General features: G+C 43.4%; 1 protein-coding gene across 4 annotated transcripts in view; it reads left to right on the top strand.

Moving 5' to 3' along the window:
• The first annotated feature begins 133 nt into the window (after positions 1-133).
• The window catches only part of raver1 (ribonucleoprotein, PTB-binding 1), a 32,161-nt gene continuing 5,477 nt past the window's right edge, over positions 134-26,817 (top strand). The window contains exons 1-16 of one of the 4 annotated variants that reach the window (XM_042086502.1): positions 135-540; positions 2,461-2,527; positions 3,255-3,724; positions 6,735-6,926; positions 7,542-7,662; positions 8,363-8,463; positions 8,596-8,667; positions 9,015-9,093; positions 9,440-9,636; positions 11,787-11,868; positions 12,054-12,208; positions 15,103-15,171; positions 15,308-15,430; positions 18,357-18,422; positions 20,156-20,285; positions 21,601-22,593. In XM_042086502.1, coding sequence (XP_041942436.1) covers positions 211-540; positions 2,461-2,527; positions 3,255-3,724; positions 6,735-6,926; positions 7,542-7,662; positions 8,363-8,463; positions 8,596-8,667; positions 9,015-9,093; positions 9,440-9,636; positions 11,787-11,868; positions 12,054-12,208; positions 15,103-15,171; positions 15,308-15,430; positions 18,357-18,422; positions 20,156-20,285; positions 21,601-21,620 — 2,274 coding nt within the window. In that variant the 5' untranslated portion in view covers positions 135-210 and the 3' untranslated portion in view covers positions 21,621-22,593. Of the gene's footprint in view, positions 541-2,460; positions 2,528-3,254; positions 3,725-6,734; positions 6,927-7,541; positions 7,663-8,362; positions 8,464-8,595; positions 8,668-9,014; positions 9,094-9,439; positions 9,637-11,786; positions 11,869-12,053; positions 12,209-15,102; positions 15,172-15,307; positions 15,431-18,356; positions 18,423-20,155; positions 20,585-21,600; positions 22,594-26,817 lie in introns of those variants that run through there. The other 3 variants (XM_042086501.1, XM_042086503.1, XM_042086505.1) reach the window with 3 other exon arrangements.

The following is a 26,817-nucleotide window of genomic DNA, read 5'->3' on the forward strand; positions in this document are numbered from 1 at the left end:
TACAAAGCTAACACAAATCAGCTCAGCTTCTTAGTAACAATCAGATGAGAGGTTTAAATGTAACATGTGACTGGAAGTGCCCGCCCCTAACGATGAAAAAAGGCATCATCCTCTCGTCCAATGAGCGACCGAGTTGCCTCCATGTGTGTATTGTTTAAACTGCTCTGAACTGCTAGTGCTTGTTCGAGCAAAAACTTCCCAGCACAAGCGATGGCGGCCGCGGTGTCCGTTAGCGCAGCTGCCAGAGATGAAAAACCCTATGCCGGGCAAAATTGTGGTTCCCGTCCACTAACGTTGTATGAAAACTACGGTACTGTTGTAGAACAGGAGGAATGGGTTTTGGGAGAGAGAAGGGATCCAGATGCTGAGACTTCTGAGGAAACGGCACCTAGGGGTAGTGAATGCCAAAGGAGAGTTGACGATGAGTTGCCTGTTTTGAATCCTGAAGAGATTGAAAGCAGACTCGAGAGGACTCGAAAAGAGTTTTACAATCGTCGGAAGATCATCATTAAAAATCTTCCTTCCGATATAACCAATCAGGTAATTGTCTATCTTCTCTTTCGGTTTATCAAATAACGCCAGTGATAACTCGGCTAGCTAGGCTAACGTTAGCCATTCGCTAACGTAACGTTAGTTGTCGAACATTCTGGCTGGCTACCCAGCCACCAAGTATGACCACGTTAGCTATAGCTATTTAGCTGTAAACGTTAAGTCACTGCTACAAGTTTGCTTGCTATGCAGATTTGTTGGTCGACCCGTGGGCTTTCGGTGCCCTTATCTGCCACTGTTGTAGCTAATATACTACCTGCGGTTAACGTTAGCAGGTGTTCTCTAACGTTAGTAAATTTGACTGGGTGGCGTGGTGCTGTCTAGTTCTAGCTAGGACGTTTTTGTTGAATGTAGTGTTAACGTTAATTTGAAGGTTACGTTACTTGTTACGTTAACTGTTAGTATGTATGTCAACTTGATGTGATGTAAAACTTAAGTCTGTGACTCGAAAGTGCCGAAACCTACTTTGTTAGTTTTTAGCCAGCTGTAACATTAATTAGGACTTGCCACTAACGTTAGTGCGCCATGTATAACTTATGCTCAAACCATCAGCCTGGCAATCCCATTCATTGTATGGTTAGCGTGCTAATTGCCTGGGTAGCAATTGTAACTTTATCAAGTAGGCTAACTTAATCGAGGCATCATGATTTGAATTTGTAGATTTACATCTAATTTAACAGATTAGTAATTAATTACCGACATGATTAATTAGGTAACGTTAACCAACGAAGAGATGTGGTTAACTCCAGGGAATCATATGTCTAAACTTTGTTACAATTAGTGTTTAACCTACGTTTTTCTACTTCGCATTTGAGCTGTCGTGAAATGCTGGTGGGCCGTGTAAATAATTGCTACTAGTATAACGTTATTGCTAAACTACCCCAACGTGAAAGTAGCTGGGTTTGGCCTGTAATTTGCAGGTTCCTTGCTGGCAATCAGATTTTGAACACGCTTTCCGTTAGTTTGACAGGATGACTTAACTAACCAAAGAAGCGTGTAATTAATAATTAACAAGATTTGTCTGTAGTCTAGTGCGTGTGCATGGGCATTATCTTCTACTTTAAAATTAAAAACCTAAACGTTACTTTTTGAGGCACATCTTGCACTGTCAACATTGGCTGTTTGAATGAATGGACTAACATTGTGGTTGAATCTGGCATGGTTGATCTAAATGACCCGTGTGACCTCTTGAACAAATTGTGATTGTCAAATGGCGACCTTGCCAGTAATGAATGGCCGTCCAGTTGAAAACCTTTCAAGTTAAAGTGTTACCTTCGTTAAACGATTATCATCTCGAAAAAAGATGGTAAAGTATGCTTGTAATTTTCTGGATGAAGGTTTGCACCCGTTACTGTGAGGTGTCCACAAGAGGGGCGCCATTTACCATTTTTAGCAGGGGTTGTTTGGAAGGAAAAGATAAGTTAACATGAATAACTAACGATATTGAACACTCCAGTTTCGTTGTAGTGGATATCGTTTTGTGTACCCCTCTAAAGATAGGCACTGAATGACTATTTATTTTAGGAATATGCCTGACCTGTGGTGAACTGTGGTGCGTGCACATGGTATTGTTTGTATGGACGCACATTGGGAGTTCCAGATGGGGACGGAGCTGTGAGGATTACAAAGGGGTTGAAGGCGCAGGAACAAAACCATAGCCATTCACCTGGCGCAAATGAACGTTCTGGAAATATGTTGCACAGTGATGGAGCCTTTCTGGCTAAGATGTCTTTTTGTGAACTCTCTGAAATTACTCTGTGAATTAAATCCCCCTTCTTGCATGAATTTCATATCTATTCCAATCCATTTAGCTGTGCACCAATATTCACTAAGAATGTAGTTCCTTTGTGCCTTCCCTTTAGAAGGAATGATTGCATGATGATGAATGATATTGTGGTGTTTTTTTTGCAGGAGGTGCATGACCTGCTGAGCAGTTATGACCTGAAGTACTGCTTTGTCGATAAGTATAAGGGCACAGGTTTGTTTTTGTTTTTTGTCCCTCTCTTATTTGCGTTGCCTGATTTTCCGCACTAAATCTAAAAGCAGATTTAAGTTTGATTCAATTAATTTACTCTGTTTTCAAATCAGCCATATTAGCACCTGACTCGCTTGCTGTAGACACTTTAAGAATTAGTCTGTAATCTGTACAGAAAAAACTACCCAATCTCTTTCAATCACTTTAACTGCTTTATTTGACCCTGCTGCTAAAAGTGCATTTTAGTGTTAGGTGTGAGAATTTCCACATTCACTGCATACATTCAATTAATTATGATTCTTATTAATGATGGGCAAATCCAGCTTGGCATGGTTGAGTATGCATGAGTTAGTCGCAACAAATTGTTGTTCCAACCCTGTGAAGGACGTCATTCAGAAACAATCCATTAAGTGCCAGGCATTAGCGCATTATTTAAAAGCCCGTAGACCATGAAAATGAGGAATTATTAACTGTTGGCTGTGGCCTTGTCCGTCTTGTCCCACTGACATCTTCAAGCATCTTTTCTCTTGTTCGCTCGCTTGCGTGCTCTCCCCCCCTCCCTGTTTTATCAATTTGTATAGTTGTTATACATTTTAATGTCTTTTGGCATCAAATATCAGTAAACCAAAATCTGCCAGTTAAGATTCTTTTAGGTCAGCATCTTTTGGTGCCAGTAAGATGCTGTAAAGTCAAAGTGTCTTTGTCTCTCTCTCCGTTCCTGCCTCCACAGCTTTCGTCACCTTGCTGAACGGTGAGCAGGCCCAGCATGCCATTGGAGAGTTCCACCAGCACGTGCTGCGTGAGCGCGAGATCTCGGTGCAGCTGCAGCCCACAGATGCGCTGCTGTGCATCGCCAACCTGCCTCGCGCCTTCAGCCAGCAGCAGTTTGAGGAGCTGGTGCGTCCCTTCGGCAACCTGGAGCGCTGCTTCCTGGTGCACAGCGCAGTCACGGGCCACTCCAAGGGCTACGGCTTCGTGGAGTACATGAAGAAGGACTCAGCTGCGCGTGCCAAGTCAGAGCTGCTGGGCAAGCAGCTGGGCTCACGAATGCTCTATGTGCACTGGACCGAGGTGGGCTCGCTCACCTTCCCCATGCTGCACTCGCGCTGCCTCTGCGTCGACCGGCTGCCCCCCAGCCTGGTCAGTGCTCAGGACCTGCTGGCGGCACTGGCTGATACGCACGCGCCCATCTTCTGCCAGGTGCGTAGGGTCATTGGGTGGGAGATTGGGGGAGGGTCTACTTTGGTCTACCAATCCAAGCAGAGGGAGTTCCTTTGAATAATCACTAGTTGGTGAAATCTTGGGTTAGGTTGTGGAGGTGATTGGGCCACAGCACTCAGAGCTGCCCAGTCCCCCACATACTGGTGCATCTCCGGAAATTAGAATATCACAGTAAAGTCCATTGCCCTGCCCAGACTGAGAGATTTAAAACCATTGCCAGTGTTTTGACTCGGTTAGCTGATAAGAGCTCTTCTCAGGTGAACATTTCTGTATTATGAATTCTTTATTATTATTCAATATTGAGATACTGAGTTTTTGATTTCCAAAATGTAATCATAAAGATAAAAATTTCAAAAAGGCTTGAACTATTTCACTTTTCTTTTCTAGGATATTGACCTTTTTTTAGATGCATTTGTGAATGTTTGTCCTGCATCACTAGCGACAGTCTGATTTGTCTTGATTCTAATGCTAGTAACTTGGGGAGCAACAGGGAGAGCAGAGAGGTGTTGTGTCTATATTGTAAGTCACTTGGAACAACAGTGTGTAGTGTCTTGTGTGCACACTACCTCGATCAAACTGCATAGGAGAAGCCAACTGCCCTAGGTGCTAATGTCCTTTGGGTGCACATGCGATACTTGCACAACATGGATCAAATGTTTCTGGTTAACATTTTTAAAGGCCAATTTATACCGAAGACTTGCGATGAGTCTAGCTGCAATGTTGTAAAATGCTCTAGCAACTTGGTGCAAGATCATACATTTTAAAAGTTCACACCGGTGCAATAACTCTCAACAGCACCCATGTTTCTATCATAGCTCAACTTGTAGCCAGTTGAACTTGTTAGCCAGCAAAGTTAACCAACAAAGCTGGCCAACAGTCTGTGGAATAACATTTGTTTTTGTGACGTTATTAGCATACCCGTTTTGACAGATGTGCAGGCATGGGTATTCTTCAAATCTTAAGAATTTCCTGATAAGAATTGGGTAAAGTGAAAGTCTGTAAAGTAAGCGTTTATTTATATTGCACATGTTTTAATAAGATACAAATAGCTAGAATAGGTGAACACTTCCTGCCTGTCCTTTGACCAGAACTCTGACCTGACACCTCTGCTGGACTGACTGAGTGGCGTCACATCATAAATACTTTTCAGATATAAGTGTTCTAGAACCTCGCGACAGTGATTTGACATGTCAAATTTTTTGAAACGGCTTGCAACAACTGACAGTTTAATTCACACTGCTGCAACTCCTCTCTGCAATGATTTAGTCTCATTGCAATTAGCAAGTCTTTGGCGTGAATTGGCCTTAAGCCTTGATCACTTGTTAAGCCCATCTTGAGAAATGTATGAACGTGAGCAGTTAAAAAAGTTGAAAGTAATTTGATCGTTTCACAAAACGTATTTTCCTAAATTATTTGTGTGGATTGCTCCTATTTATAAAAAAAAAATCAGAATTCCCACTAGGTTACTATGTTATTCTCTCTTGAACATCCGTAAGTTTATACAATTTAATGTCATTTAATCACAGATGACTTGACATTTAAAAGCTTCTGATACCTAATCAACGTGAGATTGGCCAATTTGGATGTGTCCAAGCGAAACGCCCTTTGAAAAATTTGCGCTTTGTTTTTTTACATAGATTTACTAATCTGTCGACTGTCTTCATTTTATATAGTCTCAGTTTTGAGCATGAACTGTTTGAAGACTGGTATTTATGTTGTTGTTTTTTTTAATGTTTTACATTAAATTATGACGATGGGCCATGCTATTAAGATCAAGTTTAAAAACATAGAAGCTTGAACATGAAAGACCCATATAAGCCAGCGCAGTACTGATTCGCCTGTGGCTTAAAACAATGGTGATTTAAAAAAAAAAGAATAATTATAGCATGCAAGGCTAATCATGCTCAGCCTAGTGAAGGGAATGTTTTTGACCGCCTCAGTCAGATTGCTCTTTTGTAATTAGGCTCAGATGTCTTTCTGCCTCTGTGATTAAAGTAAAAAGTCACTTGTGGCAAAATGTATAATGAGCCCTCTCTTGCTGTAAATTTTTGATTGCTGCTCTGAACTCGTTCCAGCCATTTTGTGCATAGATGGAGATTCGGTTCTCCTCGAGCACTCACCTTTGTCCTGATTTTTGCATTTTCTCTCTTCTCTCTCTCCCTCTATCTCTCGTTTCCCCCTGGCGGGTCACTCAGTGTTTCTATAGCGATGTGCACTGCTGGTTTCTATGGCGATGACCACCTGACTCTCCCAGGTGCCGTCCGTCAGCTGGCCTCTGGCCCTGCAGGGCTTTCTGGAATGGGAGAGAGCAGCGTACTCGGGTTTTTTCATATGTTAAACACACACATACACACACACCTGCTGCAGAAAGTGTCGTTTCAGTAGAGGCAGTATCAGGCATTGTTCTATGTGGTAGCCCCTCTGTCTTTGTCATGACACACACGCACGCACGGGCACACAGTTGGAAGGTCATGAGTGCACAATGGGCAGTGGGGTGGAAGAGTGGAGTTGGTTTTATGGGGGTTTGTTTGATCCGCTCACAGCCGATTGCCTCTTAAATGAGTAGGATTTGTCTCTGTCAAGGGGGACCTGGTCCACCCCTCCACAGGGCTCCTCTTGAGTAACTAGCCAGCGGTGGTGGAGACTCCTTTGAAAGCCAACAGCACACAGAAGAGACTGTAGGCAGTGAGTCTCTGTGAGCTCCACACTCGTGGTTTTCGCTGAGGAAGCCACTTGTTTGCCGTTCGCCGCGTTCCCCGAAATGCTCAAGTGCAGCTCTTTGAGTCTGTCCTCAAACTGACATTGTGTTGCTGTAGAGAGGCTTTAAAAGCTGACTCTGCCGGTTTGAAATGTAGGCTATGACTGCTGACTTTGTGATGCATCGCTGCGTTGGTTGGTGGGTAGGTGTAGGGAGGGATGAGCAGCGTAATCTGATTAACACGCTCCTATGTTAATTAACTCATTAGTTTTGCCTTTGTCTTCACTGCAGCTCGCCCAGGGGCAGGACGGGAGTTTCCGGCGCTTCGCTGTGCTCGAGTTCTCCACACCAGAGATGGCCGAGGAAGTGCAGCGGGTGGCGGACGGCCGAGCACTGGGCGGCGCCCACATTCGCGTTTCCTTCTGCGCCCCAGGACCGCCAGGCAGGAGCATGCTGGCTGCCCTCATTGCAGCCCAGACCATGGTACACCCCATCAATCCTCTCGCACACCCCTAATATTAACTGCCCCGGCAACTAACCCCCATACCCCCGCCCCGCAAAAATAAGTCTTACTGTGGTCAGTTTTGCATCTACAAAACGCCTCCCTTACTTTGGTGGGCCATATTAAAGCTTGTTTATACCCTTGACCTTTTTAACAGCATAAACAAATGTGTGTCAAGGTTTTATCTTCTCCAGACAACATGTTTACACAGTTCATGACAAACATGCTCCATTTTAAAGACCATATCCTCCACCCACTTGCCTTGTATTGGCTCTTACCAACAACCCAGTGTAGCATCCAATTTTCTGTGTTAGTTTTATGTGGTCTAAAAAAGCAGTGTGAGGCCTGTCCAGCAGCTTGTTTGTTGTGTTTCCAGCTTGAGGAAGGGAACGCTCATGCTGTGTGTCCCTCTTGCTCTCTCTGTGTGTGAGTGTGTGTCTCTCTCTCTCTCTCTCTCTCTCTCTCTCTCTCTCTCTCTCTCTCTCTCTCTCTCTCTCTCTCTCTCTCTCTCTCTCTCTCTCTCTCTCGCTCTCTCTCCCCCCCCTCCGTGTTTCTAAGCTGTCTAAAGCTTGTGCTGTGTGTGTTTATGATCTCAGGCTCTGAACCGTGGGAAGGGGCTTCTGCCGGAGCCCACAGCCATGCAGATCCTCACTGGCCTCAGCAACCCCGCCACACTCAAGATGCTTCTGACGCCTCTGGCCCAGGGCCGCAAGCAGGGTGAGGACGACACACACACTCTCTACACTTTATTAATTTGCAGTGCAACGCACATACACACACTGACAGCACTACTGTGTGGGGAGATCTACGTGTGCACACACACCATACGACACTACTTCAGAGAGGCGTGCAGGCGTGCATACACACTCACACAACGCTACACTGATGTGCAGGGTAGGGCAGCCCTCACACACACACACACACTCCCCCACACCATGCTGCAGCACGGTCGTTACTCATCACCACCCGGGGTGGACGCTCAATTAGCATGCTTGTCTGAAGCTGTCAGAGGAGATGGTTCCGCCTCTCTGGCACACACACACACACACACACACACAAAATACCCAACCGCAGGGTAGAGGGATAACACAGAACAGAACACATCAGCAGCTGAGGTCATTCTTGTTCTCTCACTCTCTTCCCCATCTCCCTCTGTTCTTTTCTCCTCTCTTTTCCTCCTTTACATTCTCCCCTTTCACTCCACTCTTTCCTCCTTTTCTGCATGTCTCCCTCCAAGGCGGAGGAAGGCAATAGAAAGTGGCCAGACTCTCTACATTATGAAATGTACAAGAGTCTGGTTGGACAAGGCTAGTTAGTGACCCCCCCCCCCCCCCCCCTTATTGGAAAAAACTTTGATAAAGCGATATACAAGTACAGTGAGACATTGTTGTTGTTACTGACCCTCGTGTCTCTGCAGGTCTGTTGGGTGCTGCTCCCACCATGCCCCTGCTGGGCAACCCTGCCCTCTCCGCTGCCCTCCTGCAGTTGCTGCTTCAGAACCAGGCCCAAGTCCAACAGGTACCGTTCCCTCGTGTCCACCACGTGCTGTCCGTCCCCCTCACAGCATCCTCCCCTCTCCTTACACCTCCGCTCTCCATGCCTGGTGTCGCTCCTCCCCCTCATCTCTCCCTCTCTCCTCTCCCCTGTCAGCAAGCTTTTTTGGGAAACCCTCTTCTCTGGGCACAGGTCCTGCACAGTAAAGACAGCCGCCTTCTTCCCTGTGTGAGTGACCAATTTTGTGTGTGTGTGTGTGGCTTTTGTAGTTCTAGAGCTGCTTTGCTGAACCCCCTTGGCTCTGATGTGACTCCTGTCATCTTCGTCCTCATTTCCCTCTCCCTGTTTGCTCTTTGTAATGCCGTGTTCATTTTTCTTAATCTTCACACCGCTCTGAATATTCAGTAACAAGGTAACTATGTGGTAAGTTAAGATGTGATGTAATGGGTTGACTTGAACTGGAGAGGTAAGTCAACTGACGTGTGTGTCTGTGTACGCGTGTGCCCGTGTCGGTGACCACCACACGACTTGGCGTGGCATGACTAACGCAGTCGTCTCTCGTCTTTCCCCGACAGGCCGGACTCCTGGGCGAGAACCCTCTGGGCCCTCATGCCCTCCAGCAGGGCGTCACCATGCTGGGAGATCTACCTCAAGGTGAGTCCCTGTGTGCGTTGCATTCTGGGCCGGCTCGTCAGCACTCTGCAGTGTTCAGTGCTGTTGCCAGTGCTGTGCTCCTGTGGCATTGACTCATTAAAGGCATTGATCTGTCTGTGGGCGCCGTCGCCAGGTCTCTATGGCCTTCATTACCGGGCGGCTGAAAGGTTATCTTCCAAACTCCTGCGTACCGCACATCTGCTCCGCCTTGCTGGAGTATGGATGAGCTTTAGCACCTGCCAATGGCCCCACAGGACTTCAGCAGATCGTTTTGGCTACTTGATGACTCCCACTGTCTCATGGCCTTTTTGTGTGTGTGTGCGTTCTTTGTGTTCTCTGTATCCAGGCGGAATGGTTCCAGGGCTGACTCTACCAGCGGAGGCCCCAGGCCCCATCAAGCCCCCCTCTCGTCCGCTGGGCCGTGAGCAGGAGTCTCCCACCCCCCCCTGTAGCTTCCCCTCCACCCCCTCCCCAGCTCTGCAGGGCCTGCCCATGCCGCTCCTGGGAGGCGTGCTTGGAGCTGAGGCACCTGCCATACCCGGGGTAAGACACCTGTGCAATGAGCAAAATTAGGAAATGAAGAAGGCTTTATGATATGGAAAGGATGATCACTAGGTGGGTTTACGTGGACACTCTGGTTGTCATTTTATTCCAATTCTAAACCCCTTCATCGGAATAAAACTGCTTATCCTAATAGAAATTTAATCGGAATGTAGGATGTGGTGTATTCCGTTCTTATTCCGATTGAACAGCCATGTACAGCGGGGAAAATAAGTTTTGAACACGTCAATATTTTTTTCAGTAAGTATACTTCCAATGAGGCTATTCACATTAAACATTAATGTCTAAAAGTAGAGTTATGACATTAATGTCTAAAAGTAGAGTTATGACAAGCCTTGAAAGATTGTAGTCTTTTAACTAATGCCCCCCATTCAAGCTTTACTCAAGACTCCAATCTTTCAAGAATCTTTGCCAAATCTTGTCAAAGTTGTTTGGTGTAAGGAGGCCATAAGTTGGTTCTTCTGCTTAAGGCAAGACACGGCAGGTGAAAACAACATCGTTTTTTCATGCACTGGTCAATTTCGAGATTTTGGGTTAATTTGCTACCTTAGCATCTCTTCTTTCACACTACTACAACAAAGTCTGACTTACACATTTAGGTGTTTATTTCATTCCATTTTTTCTACTCACGCCTGCATATTTCTCCTAAATTCACCAGAAGTTAGCCTTCTAACGTTTTATGCTCGACCACGACCGTGATGCGAAACATATGTGTAGTACCGTTGGAAAGCCCTGTTTTTCCTGCATGATGTTGTGCAATCCCAATATGGACATTTCATTTGTATCCGCAACCAATCGCGGAAGTTCAAAGGCGAGTGTAGGCTGAGAACAGAATCTCCAAGGCTGTTTTCTCAAATTGAGTTCTCATTTTCCAGTAGAAACATCTCGGCCTATGTAGAACCTGTAGCACCAGTTATACACTTAGCAGTTTTCTGAAGATATTTACCGAGGGATTTGTTAATAACCTCATTCCTGGCCTGATTTGTTACATTTTAATCAAAGAAATATGCCAAAAAATAAAAAAAATTAAGGCTATGGACAGTATATTTTGATTTCTTAGGTAATGAAAGCAGATATCCTGAAATCCCTCTAATTTTGTTTTCATCTTGTGTAAATAAAATTTAAAAAAAATTTGTACCTGGCTTTATCATGTTCAGATCTACCTACTGAAAATATATGCAAAATCGTGCATATTTAATGAGTGCCTAATTTGCATAATTAAACATTACATTTTTAACAACTTGTTTTTTGTTCATACTTGTGTAAGTAATCAACTGACCAAGTTTCATGGTGATGTCTAATTTTAAAGGGACACCAGGCAAGCATGATGCTTTTTCTCTACGAAACTCTTTGTGTCTTCCAGTCAAGGGTTTTCGCTGCTTCTTCGCCGGCTCTGCCATTATTATTATTATTATTATTATTATTCGTTAGCCTGCCTCTGTGCTGTAAACTGATCCTGCTTCGGTCGGCGGGTAGGATACACCGAACTTGCAAGTGGAATATTCTTCCTACAGGCAGTAGCAACGGGCCAGAGAGTCTTCATTCGCCCCGTAATGAGTCATTTAACCATATACCGACTTACGAAGATGATTGATTAACACAAAAACGTTGCCTGGTGTCCCTTTAAAATTTTACCCTATTCACCTGTAGTGTCTCGCCTTAAGAAGGGATAAGCAGCCTGGAGACCCAAACCTGAGCAGTCATTCGTTTATCTTCAGCCATTTATTTATTCTCGTCCTTTTTGCGCTACAGCTGTTAAATGCAGAAGATATAGTTGCGAGAGGTACGGAGACTAAGTCAGTCATACTTTTCCTGGCATTTCTGTTGCCATTTAACGGTCTAGTCACGGACGAGGTTAAGAGCTTGTGACATTTCCGCTCGTTCACCGGTGTCGGCACTGCAGCGCTGAATCCTGAAATGACTCCCTAAGCCACGTTGAGGCTAGTAGATGCATAATAACTCATAGTGTGTGATCTGATGCCGCGGAGAAGTTCAGTGCATTTTTGCTAAGGATGTATCAAAAGGCACCATGCATCGATTTCAGTGAAGTACTTTTTAAAAAAAAAAAAAAAAAAAAAAAAGGTATAATGGTTGTAAGCTAACCTGTCTGTTACTGCTTTCCCAATCCCCAGTCACTGTTAGGAGCGCCTCCCAAAGAGGTGGGGGTATCCCACAATCCATTCCTGAACAACCCCAACGTTTTCCCCTCTGCTGGTAAGTCTGTCCTGCTGGGCTTGGGCTTCTATATCTGCGTGAGCCTCATGCTGATCACTTCACCCAGCGCCACCTGCTCAATTTGCTCAAAAATGAGGACGGATGGTCTGTGTAGTCTGCTGATTCAGGCGATGACTAAAATGCATTTTCTCTCTCGCTCTCTCCCTCTCCCTCTCTCTCCCCAGCCTCCAGCAGCAGGCCCCACCCCTACAGTCACGCCTACAGGAAGAGGCCCACGTTAGGCAGCGCGTCTAGCCAGCGCACGGGCCACACCCTCCACTCCAGCTTCAACCTGCGCTACCAGGACTCCTACACCCCAGAGTACCCGCCCCTGCACCAGGTGAGGGCACCGCCCACTAGTGGCGGCACATAACACACTCGCCTCCAGGAATCTCCAGGGTTTCCACCCGTCATGGAGGTCATTGAATATCAGGGAGTTTTGTTGTGAATTGGTGTATATCTGGTTATTATCTTTACTGCTGGCTTGAGTAGCCCACCTGTTTATTCAATGCCCATTTATTCATCTCCTGCTCTAAAAAAGTAAGGCCATCCTTAAAAATATTTTTGTTTGCAGTAACAGCCACAAAAAATAAAAAATGGGTCGGTAGGTAAGTCAATATATATATATTTTTTTTGTTTTTTTCAAGATTCAAAGTAAAAAAAAAGTAAAATGTTGGTCATTGTGATTACGTACGAATGAATTTACACAAATGTGCATATCGTGACGTAACTGACTGGGTCTTCAACCCGTGCCTTCAGGCGCACCATTGCAAACCTCATTCTGATGCAGGTTATATAGACCAGCCTTTCTCAAACTTCTTTGACCTGAGGCCTGGTCATGGCAGACTTTGGGGTCATAGGGCTCATCTACATGTACCCAGAAAGAAGGCTACAATAGCTCTTGGCCACGTTATATTGAAATTTGACTATACAATACTCAGTGCTATATAGTGTATTATACAGTCTCTGCTCTGTTTCTAAGGAGGTTCCAAAAAACGTCGTTCTATTAAGTTTCGTTAAATAAATAGCCAACAGGTTGAAGCGGTGCTTTGATACCAACATTATCGATTAGTTTCAGTTTCTCTCGCGCAGACGCGCATTGAATGAATGCTCATGCCACCACTTAAATGTAGGGCTTCATGTTTACTGACATCGATAGCAGAAACGTTTGTTTTCTTTTTTCGTCGATCCGCGGTTTCTTGATCAACTGCGCAGCAAATTATCAGATGAAGCACCGGGCCTGATTTCACTCCACGACTCCGGACCAGCAGTCTCCATGTTGCGGACCCATATTTTGAGATGCTGAATAGACCACAACCTATTTCAAAACTCCAACACGGTCACAGTTAGACTTGGGGGGAGAAGGGATGAGAAGATCTGGCCACAGTTCTTCCAGAACTTCATGCCAAGTGAAAGCGTTATCAGTTTGTGTGAATGAAACGAAGCGTAGGCCATAGTGTGACATGCGTAAAACCAATGGTGTAGAGATGACGCCACAGGGTTTTATTGAAGTGAGCCACGTTTGCATGTAGGCAATTTATATTCACAGTACTTCGGCCTACTAAAAATATTATTTTATTGCATTTGTATTGGTGGTTTAGAGTAAAAAAAAACAATCGGTCGGTATTAACGCAAGTTTACAACCGGCAAGTCAGTCAGACTAAAAGGGGGAAAATAAATAAATATTTGGGTCGGTTCTAAATTGACAGGGTCGGTCGGGTTACGGCAAACGAAAATATTTTTAAGGATGGCCTAAGATTCTAGAACACTACGCGGGTGCTCTGAAATCATTGGTCACTATATTGTATTATTCATTATATAGTAAGTCATGTTTTTTTTTGTCAGTGGAAAGTCATGGAATTTTACATATCACTTAGAGTGGGAACCCTGAATCTCTAATGTGATGCTCGATGCATGATTGAAGACTAGTGATGAACTGGCTTCAGTACGGTTTTCTACACATTTGTGTATGGCTGTGTTCTGAGGATTCTAGTCCTTGTTTTAAATGGTAGACTGTACAGGAGGTAGCATGTGTTATTTCCTTTGTGGTGCTTGAAATTCAAATTGTGACCTATATAATGGGATCGCTAGTGCTTGGTTGGTACAAAAATCATGTCAGACATGCCAACAAGAAAAGTAATTGAGGCACATTTTATTTAAATGGGCATTGGGCAAATGTTCATACAGGTTAACGGAGATCCCTGTATAGAATCTGAACTGGAGAATATCATTCTGCAAGTGGAACTATTATAATTTTTAAAATGATGAAAATATGTGTGCAAATTGTTGCAGTGTGAAGATGAGTGCCGCAGCTGCTTGTATTCCAATAATTTTGGATTTGCGTCTCAACTGTAATGCACCCCATGTTGATTTGAATCAGTCCCCCATGGGGCGTCTCCAGCTCTTTCTGTGTCCTAATTTGTGAAAATGGCTGCCAGATACAAGCCTTTGATTGTCCAGATTGCCAGCGTTTGTTTCATCGTTATTGTACCTTTCACTGTGCAGATGAAAAGGGGAATGAGGAGTTTTCTTGGCAGGTTGCAAATTAGAGTTCCTAGGTTTGGTGTTTTATGTATTTTTGAGAATGATTGCCAGGAGGTAAGGAAGTAATTTTAAGCCCCGCTGGCACCCAATATTGAGGTAGACTGCGACTGACTTATATTTTCATTGTTGAGTAATTTTAAATGAACCAAATATTTGTTTGACATTTCACGATTTTCTGACATTCTTTGTTTCCCAAATAATAATTGACTGATCGATTTATTGTTCCTGCTGTACACTAAGCTTATTTGGGTCTTCATAATGATTATGACCGGCTTTGTTTGGCCCAGTTTGCACTCGGGCATGAACAGATCATTAGTGTTTGGCTCTTTGGGCCTCTTGTTTCAGTGTGTAGGCCCCTACGTTTGGACCTCCACCGCTTCCAAATGTTTAATGTTCTGCTGTTGGAAGATAAAGGGTCATGCTTGTGGCACTTCCATAATTCTTATTTTCTGTGCTTTTCAACTTTTTTTTATTTTTTTTATTTTTTTTTATTATTATTATTTATTTTCTGTCCCTTTCAACATTTTAAAATGTATAATTATTTATTTTCCTCATTTTATTTCTTTTACTTGACTCCAGTGGCTAGGCCTCCATATAGCACATTTTAGAGCTGGTTTCCAGGAGTTGCAAGTGTATCCATTCATCTCTGCCAACTTCATCTTTTCTCTCTCTCTCTGCCTCCCTTTGCAGGACCCTCTGTCTCACTTGTATGAGCCAGAGACTCTGGATGGCGCTTCGCTACCAGGGTTCGGCGTTCAGGTAATTCACTCCGCCGCCTTCTCCCTCTGTAGCCGCTGTCTCCTTTAAATATGAATGGCATTTATATTTAATTGCTCTGTCTGTGACCGTAACCTCCTGTGTCTGAGCCTATCTCCATTTCTGTGTGTGTGTGTAGCCTTCTCGCCCCTCCAGCTTCAGTGAGCGTCTCCCCTCCTATCACTACCCCCCCAGCCCTCCCCGCAACTCCTTTTTCAGCTTTGGGGCTCCAGGAAGCACCCCCTCCACCCAGCTCAATAAGGTAGGATTTATACCACACTACTTACTCCACTATGTCATTCTGCGGTGCTTTATAACACCTACTATCCCCCGCACACCCCATATAGCATGATGCAACAGTATAACACCGCGTAGCATACGATGCCAGTGTTTCCCCTACAATGTATTCATCAGCGGAGCAGCGCCGCTCCTGGAATTCAAGCGCCACTGCAAAAAAAAATGTTGCCTAATTAAAAAAAAAAATGCAAGTGAACTTCAGGAACAGCTGCCGTTCGTTCAGGTTTCATGTCAACAAATAATAATCTAGCTCAGGGGTCGGCAACCCGCGGCTCCGGAGCCACATGCGGCTCTTTGATCCCTCTGATGCGGCTCAGCTTTTGAAAATAATTAATGAGTATTTAATTAAAATGTATTTTATTTTAGTTCATTTTCAAAATGTAATATTGTAGGTCTGAGTAATTTAGCCTATATAACTTTCCACCTCACTTGACTCCGTAACCGTAGCCTGCACAATATTGTTACATTCGCGGTTTGTTGCCAAGTCAATATCAAACAAAGTCACCGATTTCCCTCCATTTCAGTCAGTCACTTTTATTGTTGATGTGTGCGCTTGCTGTAGGCTAGATAAGGAAAATGTCAAAAAGGAAACGTCAGCGACCACAGCTTGCGAGCGCGAACACAAGCGGGCTGAAATGGGAAAGTTTCCATTCCATCATATGGATATGACCGTTTTGAGTGGAGTTGCCCTTAAATGGTGACTGCCTCAATTCTTGCATGAAACTTCACCTCACTGAATATGAGCCAGCCAGACTCCAAGGCCATCACCAAATCTAATATCTGGTATGCCTAATGTTCAATTTCAATGACATGTCAACGAAAATTAAGTGTTGTGGTGTTAACTATGATGTTACTTTGCATACCAAAGGACACTGGAAAAATAGGGGGTGGTGTTTAGCCTACAGTACATGGGAAGCCTAAGGCCTATACTTCTGTCATTCCACTTTACATTTCAAGTTACTTGCACATTAGGCCTACTTTTAAAACGAGTAGAAAATGTATTTAAAAATCCTCTGAATGAAAGTAACTAATGTTAAATATCCAAATAATTAAGTAATAATTGAATAAAATAATTGAGTAATAGGACATGCAACCATTTACATCTGAGAGTTTGTAATTCCTGTAGAGCTCACCAAAATTATATGATACAAGACACTTATCTGCTATAATCCAAGAGATTTTCTTCGAGTTTTTGACGATTTATTTTACCAAATGACATGGGAAACATAATTCATTTCATCCACATATTCTTATGCACCATGCACAACAACGCTACTAAGTTAGCTTAAAACCGTGAGAATCAAGCAAGCGTCACGTACAGTCACGGCAATTCGACTTGCACAGCACCAATACAGTGTTATGACATGAAAGGGAAGTCTATATAGTTTATACAGTGCTGTGCAAAAGTTAAGACACCCATGCTGAAATTGACTAAAGGGAGGGAATAAAAAAACATATTTTGCCTTTTGTCTTAATGCCTTAATTAAAAAAAAAAAAAAAATAGGACATCAATTATTTTAACGTATCGTAAATAAATAAGTGTTATTATATATATAAATGTCTTAACTTATGCACAGCACTGTATATTCTAAATAGTAATAGTTTGTATAGTGGCCTACAGTGTACAGTTGTACAGTGGCTAATACAAATAATGTAAATGAAAAAGGTGAAAGAAAAACATGAATAATCCTGTTCAAGTACTGCAATAATCATGCTTTGTAAATGCTTGTGTTAATGGTTATGTCATAATTTGTAACTCAATCAATTTAAGGAGTCATTTTTTCAAAATGTTCTCTTTTTTTGGGGGGGTGGGGGGGCTTCCTGCGATCAACAGCACCGCTGCTGGAAAAAATTCTAGGGGAAACACTGGATGCTAACACCTACTTGACTACAACCCACCATACTGCACACCATGCATGACTATACAGCACCATACCATATACAAACACATGCTACACTACAGAGCACTGCACTATGCTAATATCGCCCTTTAACGCTACACTACTGGAGATCAAACCCCAGAACTCCCTCACCCTTGCCTTTTTACATTACTCTTGGCATACTGAGTCTAACGGGGCATGCGCAGCATTGAGTGGCAGCTTGGCTGGGGTGATGATGGATATTTGACGCTGCTCATTGATTTGCATGTGCTGCCAGAGCTGAAGAGCGAGGCTATGGGCTCAGAGGAGCCTGCAGGCTTCCCAAAGGCCGACTCATCCAAGAATGCAGCTTTTGGCCTTTCACTATTTATAGCATGGCTGGAATAAGCTGTGTGTGAGAAGGTGCAAGTAGACAGGGAGACGTGCTGACAATGTTCCTCTGCCTCTGCTGCTGTATAGCTTTGGCTTGTTTAAAATGGCAGGAAGAAGGTGCAGTCACAGTCACAGTTTGTTTGATCTGAGACGGTGGCATCTGCATAAAAATGTTCCCAAATTCATCAAAATCTGCACCCTTAGCATTTCCTCCGCTCACTGCTCCGAGGGAAGGACTGCCGGCTCCCTTTTTGAAGCCCCTTAAAAACTGTGACCGCTTATTTACGGCCTTGTTAAAAATGCACCTGATTTAGCTCAGGATGTCTTTAAAGAGCGCCAGTGCATAAGGGCCTGAATTAAAAAAAAAATAATAAAAAAAAAATTAAAAAAAATAAGACACTGCAGCAGAGCTTGGAGATGAATCTGTAGCCTTTTATTACATGGACATATTTCTCGCGTACGCGCACGCAGTCTCAAATGCACACTCCCTCCCTGCCTATGAGGGTGGGGGAGGACCAACGACGTGTGAGTGGGAGTATGCGTGCGTTTGAACGGTCACTCTGTCTGCGTCTCGCCTGTGTTTCGTAGTGGAGGTTGCGTGCTGCCTGTGTTGTAACTGATTCTTATCTGTGCCCCCAGGCTGTAGGGATGCCCCCTGTAAGCCACAGTAGTCTCTACTCTGCCGCTCCGGGGAGCGAAATGAAGGTAAGCAGTGTTGTCTGCTGTCCCTGTTCAGTGCTGTCAGTCTGGATGAGTACACGTGCTCAGAATGCACAGCGCTGGATTAAATGCTGCCTCTTTTATATGCTAATCGGCAGGCCTGCTGATTGCTTTCTGTTAATGACTGCAATTAGATCCTTTTTTTCAAGTGTGTTTTTAACATTTTATAGACTCTGTAGCAAATGAACACTTTTTTTTTTTTTGATGTGATGGTTGCCTTTTGGCTATATATCCAAATGTAGCTGTGCACCATCCCTCGGTTGGTGTCTTGTTTTGGGCTGGATTGGGGCTATACTCTATAGCCACGGTTGTCAAACTGGGGTACGTGGACTGATTTCAGGGGGTACGCATAAAAAGATTTAAGTCGTATGCCTTTTCAAACATTTTCTCTATCCCACGTTGGTAACTTAACTTCCGTATTTGCACTGCACATTAAAAACGTATTTTCTCCGCATTAACAAAATATTCGAGACTGGAGACGGAGGGTAAAACAGCGTTTCTCAAACTGTGGGTCGCGGAGACATGCCAGGTGGGGTGCGAACTGACGTGAAAAACAGGAGTTTTTTTTTTCATTTATTTATTTATCTGTAGCCTAGACCCAGGTAGCACCCGATGCGCAATGGATGCACTGTGTTCATAGGGAAGCGCTCGTGTCAAGGCAGCTTAGTTAGACCCGACCTGAATGAGATTTTGAACGAGGTTGAGAGTGGTGAATTATCAAGACCCGGCCCTTAAAAGCGTGTCTATTCTCCGCACTTTGAGAGGAGATGGGAGCTGACCAAAAGTCTGTACTGTTTTACAGCGAGGCAGGGTGGCTTTCCCGAGGTAAAGTGCAGTCGCGTGTTTGAGCTCCGAGTCGCCTCTTCTTGGAGGAAGAGCGCATGTTTGAATCTGCAAGCACATTCACTAATGAACATTTCTTGACGAAGCTGGCCTATCTTAGCGATATATTTGGAAAGCTCGGAGTTAAATCTCCAGTTACAAGGCAAAGATGATTGTGTGTGAGATTAGGTGCAGATCTATTTAAAATCATTATATCAGCACATTTGTAGGCCTATCATATGTTGACTATTGATGAGATTTGTATTATATGTTTATGATCCTATTCACAATTCTTGACAAAATTGATAAAAATAAATATTAATAAAACAATTTAAAAAAAAAAATAACAATTGGTGGTCTTGGGGGTACTCCGGAAGATCATAATGTCTCAGGGGGTACATGCCTGTTAAAAGTTTGGGAACCACTGCTCTATAGTAAAATCAACTTTCTGAGGTTCTTTTCATTAGCTGAACCTTAACAATTGCAGTCACATTTGTGACTGCTTACGAACTCGTCAAGTCAATCCAAATGTGGTTATCAACCAGGTTTTTGCATGTTTGTTATGAGCGCTTTTGCATAATGGGGTGGTGTTGGAATTTGTTTGCCAATGTTGACTAATCGTAAATAGGACCTAGAACCGTCTATATAAAAGGTGCTTTTTACTTTTTGTTCTCTTATGCCGAGCTCCTAACCTGCTCCAGGTTGTGTTCTAGATAAGTTCCCATGACCTTGTACCTTGATTTAAGAGAACCGTCTTTGATATTTACTAATCTCTGTTTTGATGTTCCCCAATAAACCACTTGTTATCTGTGCTCACCCTCTCCCATGGGTCTGTGTTGAGTTAGTGCTGTTTTCCTTCCCATCATCTAAGCCGGTTTTTCTCTTTCCCACCCCAGACTCCAGTCGGAGGGCAGAAGCGCCTCTTCTCCCGCCTCATCCCCTCGCCCGAGCCCAGTCCCGAGGGTGGCTATGTGGGCCAGCACTCCCAGGGCCTGGGGGGCCACTACGCCGACTCCTACCTGAAGCGTAAGCGCATCTTCTAAGCTCTCCCTTCGAGTGCCGGAGTTGTGGGTGGGTGGGCAGTCTCTCCCCTGGACGCTCCTCCACTCTGGCCTCTACAGCTGCTCCCCATCCCCCTCATCCCGCTGTGTGCATGTCTATAGCAGACCTCCAGAGAGCCCCGTAGGGTGCAGCGTGTTGCTCTTGTGGGCCACTGCGTGCCAGTCACTGGGATTTAGTTTTTGTTGTGTTCTCTCTCTCTCTCTCTCTCCCTCTTTTTTTTTTTTTTTTAAATTTTTTTTTTTATATTTTAATTTTATTATATCCTTAAGATTTTGTTTACCAAATTTGTGTAAATATTGTTTTTTTTTTTTTTTTTTTCTTTAGTGTGTATGTAAATTAAGTTTTTAATTTGTTTTCTTAAATTGTTATAATTTTTAAAAGCTTTTTTTTGAGTACAGCTGGTTTTATGCAGCACAGAGTTGACGGTTCAGTTCCTTCGAGTCTGGGTAGTCCTTGGCTGTTACCATTCTTTTTAATCCTCATTTTATTTGGTTAGTTTGGTGTGTGTTGGTGGGTTTCTTTCCTTTTTCGACTTCCTGTCAGTTGTTTTATATATTTATATATATATATATATTGCTGAATAGGATGGTGCTTTTCTTTTTTCATATCTTCTTTTCTTTGACCCTCAGGGGTGGCGTAGAGAATGTAACCTGGACTGGCCTGTCGGTGCAGTGCTGATGCTAGCTATCTTGTGTCTCCTTGCTTTCCTACCAACGTATTGTGTGTCTCTGTCTTCGTCTCAATATGTCTGTCTGCTAAAAATAAGATCTTGCCTGTCCGTCTTCATTTTTCACTTTCTCATCATTTTTTTTTTTTCTTCCTCTTCTCTGTAATCCCTCCATCCTGTTATTGATCCAGGTTTTCTGCACGGAATGGTGGGTGTTCACACACATATACACACACACACACAGATCCTATCCCTTCACACCAGTCGAGTCCTCTTACTTTTCTGTTCTCACATGTTCTGTATGCAGAACCCCCCCCCCCCCCCCCCCCAGTTCTTTTTGTTGAGTCTTGTAGTTTGCTGTTCTGGAGTGTTGGCGCCTCACCGTCTCGCCCACCCAAACACAGCTGTGTAATTGATCGGTGGAGCTGTGTGGCGTTTATCACTTTTTTTCCTCTGTTCACAGGGGAGGGAACTAGCAGGGCCAAGTGTCCCAGCAGTGCACCTTCTGTTCACCTCACCCCCTTACTCACCTCCCTCTAAACCATCCAGTTCTGCTCATTTTCTCTTTCTTTTTCTTTCTTTCTCCCTCTCCCTGTCTCCTTCCTCCCTCAGGGCTGCTTCTCCCCTGCTGACCAGCAGAGGGAGCCTGCCATTCTTGAGGCATTCACTGGTACTGGACTTGACCAGCAGCAACCGCAGCAGCTTTAGCCAGTCTCTGTTCATGCTATGTTCTTACTGCTGCTGCTGTCATTTTACGCTTTTCCTGCCCGAGTGGACGACCCTCTGGTGCAGGCCGGACCTGTGCTCACCCTTCTGTTGTGTCCGAAGCATTCCGTTGACAAAGCCTTCCCTGAACCTCTCGGGGAAAGTCCCATTTCATCTTCATCTCCCTCTTTGATCCACCTCATGCACAACCCCTTCTGGTCTGTTGGGTCCAAGGAACTGGGGGCGCTAGGTCTGGCCTGTGCCGAGTAGCAGGACCATGTGACTCCGTTTTAAAGCTGTTCTTATTAATCTGGTTGACATTTTGATTGTGATAACCCCATTACCTCTGCCTTGTGCTCTGCCTGGCCACAGATCTTAAAACAACTCCAAGTGTGCCTGAACTTGCCAGCCTTTTTTTTTTCTCTCTTCTGTGATCTCATCTCTACCTACCAAAAGCTTTAACCTGCATTTAACCATCTTTTTTTTTCCGTTCTTTTGCTGTGTATATACTTAAGCGTGGTTATTTTTATTTATTTTTTTCCCTCAAGCTTCCTTGTCTTTTATTTTTAAACCTTCCAAGCAGAAAAATGTAAGTTTAAATCTATTTTCTGTGATCACATGATGAACAAATATATCGAGAGCTGAACTTTTCTTTTCAACCAAATGCGTTGCTCTTCAGTCTCTGTTGTGATATGCTGGTGTGTGTGTGGTTGTGCGCGCGTGTGTGTGTGTGCGTGTGTGCGTGCATGCCTCTGTGTATTCTGTATGGACCAACTGGTGCATTTCAGTTGGCTGGAAACCCCCCTCAAAACTGGTATGTTTGTCAACTGTACAGCTCTTTTTGTGAATTTTTGAGCAAGTAAATGTTATTTAAGTTGGCACATTTGGTGGTCTTGTCATGATTTAATTGATTGTTATTGTCCCTCATACATCCTTGTCTGAGCACTGCAGATCGCCACACCATCCCAGCTGTGTCTCCTTTTCCATTGTTCTCCTACGTCCCTCATCCATCAGCTGTTCAATGCCAGAGTTTCCCTGCCTTCCTTTTTTTTAAAAATCTTTTTTTTTTATGGCTGCCAAAGCTAGACTTGTTAAAATTCAGACACAAACTTTTGAGTAGTTTCAACTTTTTGGCTCTAACAGTATTGTCTAGACAAATAGCAGGGTGAAGATCTCTCGTTGGGAGCATCTTTTAGCAGGCATTTGTTTTCCACTCTTACTGAAATGTGTAATGGGGTGTGTTGAGGTTGTTTGCATTCTTAGAGAAATGCCTCAATATAGCAGCAGGCACACTGTCTGATTAATCAACCACCCAAATGCCTCTGGGTATTAATCAGCAGATGGTAGGCCAAACGTTAGAACAATTAATATTGCCACTGAGTACTAACCATGGACTTCAAAACAAGCCTCTCTTGATGCAGTATTATTAAGAATTAAATCATGATGGGGGAGATCTGCCCTCGCCCTTGGGCATATTTAACATAACTTTGCCGTGTGAAAAACACATTTGATTTGTGTTGCTTGTTAGCTGCCATTTAGTAGATGGAGGAGGAGGAGCAGCAACATTGCCTCAATAATGTACGGCTTGTGAATAGGATGGCTCCTATTGTGCTGCTGTGGAATTTAAATTAAGTGTCAGAAATGCAGAATAATATTACGCCACTGGAGTTTGCTCAGGAATTATTGAAGCGCTTATTTAAATTCTGTAGTGTTGCCTTATTCCTGCTTTAAATTCAATCTGGCCCATGCTTTGCCCGTCAGTCCCATGATCTCGGTTTGTGTTGAGCTCAACTCTTAAAGGTGCCATGTGTAAGAATTGAGGTGAAAAATGTCCAAAAAAATGAGCTACACATCAAAAAAATTAGAAGAAATAAGGGCGATGATGACATTCAAAAAATGACAAGGTATAGTGATGCAGAGATATCAACCTGAATTAGCATGCTAAATTACTAGCCACAGCCCGACAGGTGTCATAATACCAGTTTCGGCCATGGGAGGCGGTATGCGGGCAACACATAACCACTAGCCAAACTGCAATACACGTTTCTCGGTTGTTACTCTAGGGTAGACCAACTCACTTTCTGGAGGTATACTGCCCCCATCTTGTATGTAATGTGGTGTATGAATTGATTTTTTTGGCTGACATTACACATGGCACCTTTTTAAAGGTGTACCGTCAAACTGCTGTGGTGGGAATGTTGGAAAATGAATGTTCTAAAGCAGGGGTCTCAAACACCCGGCCCGCGACGTATGACAAAATAATAATGTAATCCGGCCCTTGAGGCTATTAATTGCGACAAACAACGATACTGATTAAAATAGACGATAGATCCAGGTACGGTGACATCTCATTTGTAGGCCTACTCTGCTCCACTATGTGCAAGACATCCAGAGCTTGATTCAAACCCAAAATCGCTGCGCAAAGTTTTTAGGAAATACTTGTATTACACGCGAGAAACACAAAGACGTGCATATGTAATGACGCGGAAGCGATGCAGGCCACAGAAATTGAAGCAGAAATAGGCCTACACCAAATGTTGAAAAACGTTCACGTGCGATGAAGTCTTAGGTAAGTTATGTTATTCACCTATTCTAATTCTGAAGGAGAATATCCTTTTGGAGATTATGATCGATCGTCTAAGACGGTGATAGTCACGGTGCGTCTGTGAATGGAGGTGCGTGTATACAACGGTGTCCACTAAGCATACCATGCTTGTTTCGACCCTCTGCCCAACATCGCTTGGAGGTTGCAGTGGTAATCGTGATAGTGTCCGTAATGGATGTGGTACAGACAGCAGGGCTAGTAGAAATAGGGCTCTAAAGAACTACAGTCACCCGCAATATGATGCGAACTTCTGGGTACTGCAGATTACCCGCGATAGGAACTGTTTGACCAGAATACTTTATTGTAGGCCTATATTGTAGTAATCTATTACTAAACCACAACATCTTAGGTGTTTTCCTGTTAATTTGTTATGTGGGTAAAATGAAAAAAGGAAAGTAAACCTGCTTAAATATGTTCATCCAGTATTTACTGAAAGGTGCATAATTTGAGGTGCTTGCCATCCAGTGACAAATTAGATGGGTAAATTTACCCCCTTCATAAACTTTTGTTTTACTCAAAGATTTTTACATTTACAGTAGGACTTTATCTCTGACCACTTTCAAGCCATGGCCTTTTGACATTTTGATATAAAAATCCAATGGTGTTGACAATGGCTTTCTTAACCCTGATGCCTAGTTTGCCAGGTTTAAAAAAGTTATGAGAGGAAACATTTTTATTTGGTGTGAAACACACACATATCTGTTTTTATGTTTTTCATTTATTTTATAATTTGTATTAATATTTATTTTATTTATAAGCTAAGGTTGCTAGCACAGGTGTCTAAAACTAGATAAAAACACATGCACTTTCTGTTTGCAGTTTTGTGTGGTATTTGAAAAAAAGAACATTGCATTTTCAGAAATAGCCGGCCCTCCAATCAGATGACGTTGGCAGAATTGGCCCCCAGCTCATTTGAGTTTGAGACCCCTGTTCTAAAGAATATCTGGGTTCATTGAATTCAACATAGAATTTTACAACCTTAATTGTTGCAGAACGGAATCTTGTTAGAATGTTCAAAATCCCAAACCTTTTAAGGGTTAATTTGGCAAACAATAAGTTGGAAGCAAGCGGCTACTGCAGCATCTGTCGTGACATTGTTTTGTTGGTATAAGTAGATGTTACCCCAGAGATATTTCTGTTGGTTAAACGGCTGCTCTGCTGCTAGACTCCCCCCCCCTGTGTGGAAGGTTCTCTTGAATTTGGACTAGGCCTAGGCTTCTTGGTCTACAGTGAAACATCTCTCTTCGGAATTGTGAAAAACCCTGCATTCAGAATATGCTTACTGGTAAACATTGGTCATGATTGTCATGGGGCAAAAGGCTGTATTTTTTGATGTTTGCCATTTTAGTCTTTTCACAAAATTCCAAAGGGATAACACCCCATGGAGGGTTTATATTGTGAAGACATGGTGTGATGAACAGCATGGCCATGGTGACAGTCTGACCTAACAGCCCTTAAAAAGTGCCAGCCTTCACACAGTCAACACCAAAGGTTGAGGCTTAAAGATCAGGGCCCGTATTCATAAAGCATTTGATCTTACCACTAGGAGTACTCCTAAATCGCACTAGAAGATTTTAGCTAGGAGTTTTATTCACAAAGCCTTTCAGACCTACAGGTACTCTTAGTAAGGAAAAATGACAACTTCTAAACTAAGAGCGAGTCTTCGTTGCTATGGATGATGTCATTACTCATGCACAAGCTTGACTGAAGTGACCACCTTGATTGGCTGATTGAAGTTTGCCTACAAAAAAGCTGCCATGTTTGCCCATGTAAGGAGATCCGGTATCTTGCGATTATGTATTTATTTATTTTTATTTTTTTCCCCCCTATGGTAAAATAAACCGGTGCGATAATCCAAAATCCCTGTTAACTCTTGCGGGGACAAGGGAATCGGAAATGCTGACGTTTTGCCCTGCACACTTTTGTCCCCTGCCTTCGAGTGGATACTATGATCTTTGGTATGCCCTAAGTCAAGACGGCAAGCTTTGATTTGTGCTACCCCAGAGCTAACTTGCAATGCAATTCGCCATAGGTAGGCTAGTTAGCTTCAATTAATACCCGGATCTTCTTGTATGGGCAAAGATGGCAGCTTTGGTTCCTTTTTGTAGGCGAACTTCAGACAAAGATTGTTAAGGCGGAGCAAGATATTTCATCAGGAGCGACTCCGCCTTAACAATCTTTGCTTCAGAGGTCTCAAACGCCTCCCCTACGATGTGACAGGTCTAAGAATGCATGCGCTACTCTGCGATGGATGAAAGAGACTGAATAATAGCCTAAATGAATAAAAAGGCAAAACAAATAGGCCAAGCCTAGTAGCCTAATGAAACATACGGATTGATGCAGTATCTTTGCAATATTATTAAATTAATCTGTCATATGCCTATGCCTACGTTTGCAAAGAGAACATTTTAATTTGATCCACAATGAAACGTTACATTTAATTGAGTTTTGGTTGTTGGTAGCGTTATTGCATCCCCATGCACTCCCCCCAATGCAGTTTTCCCTAAATAACTACCTGA

Source organism: Alosa sapidissima, chromosome 3 (assembly GCF_018492685.1).
Source record: "Alosa sapidissima isolate fAloSap1 chromosome 3, fAloSap1.pri, whole genome shotgun sequence".
NCBI lineage: Eukaryota > Metazoa > Chordata > Actinopteri > Clupeiformes > Clupeidae > Alosa > Alosa sapidissima.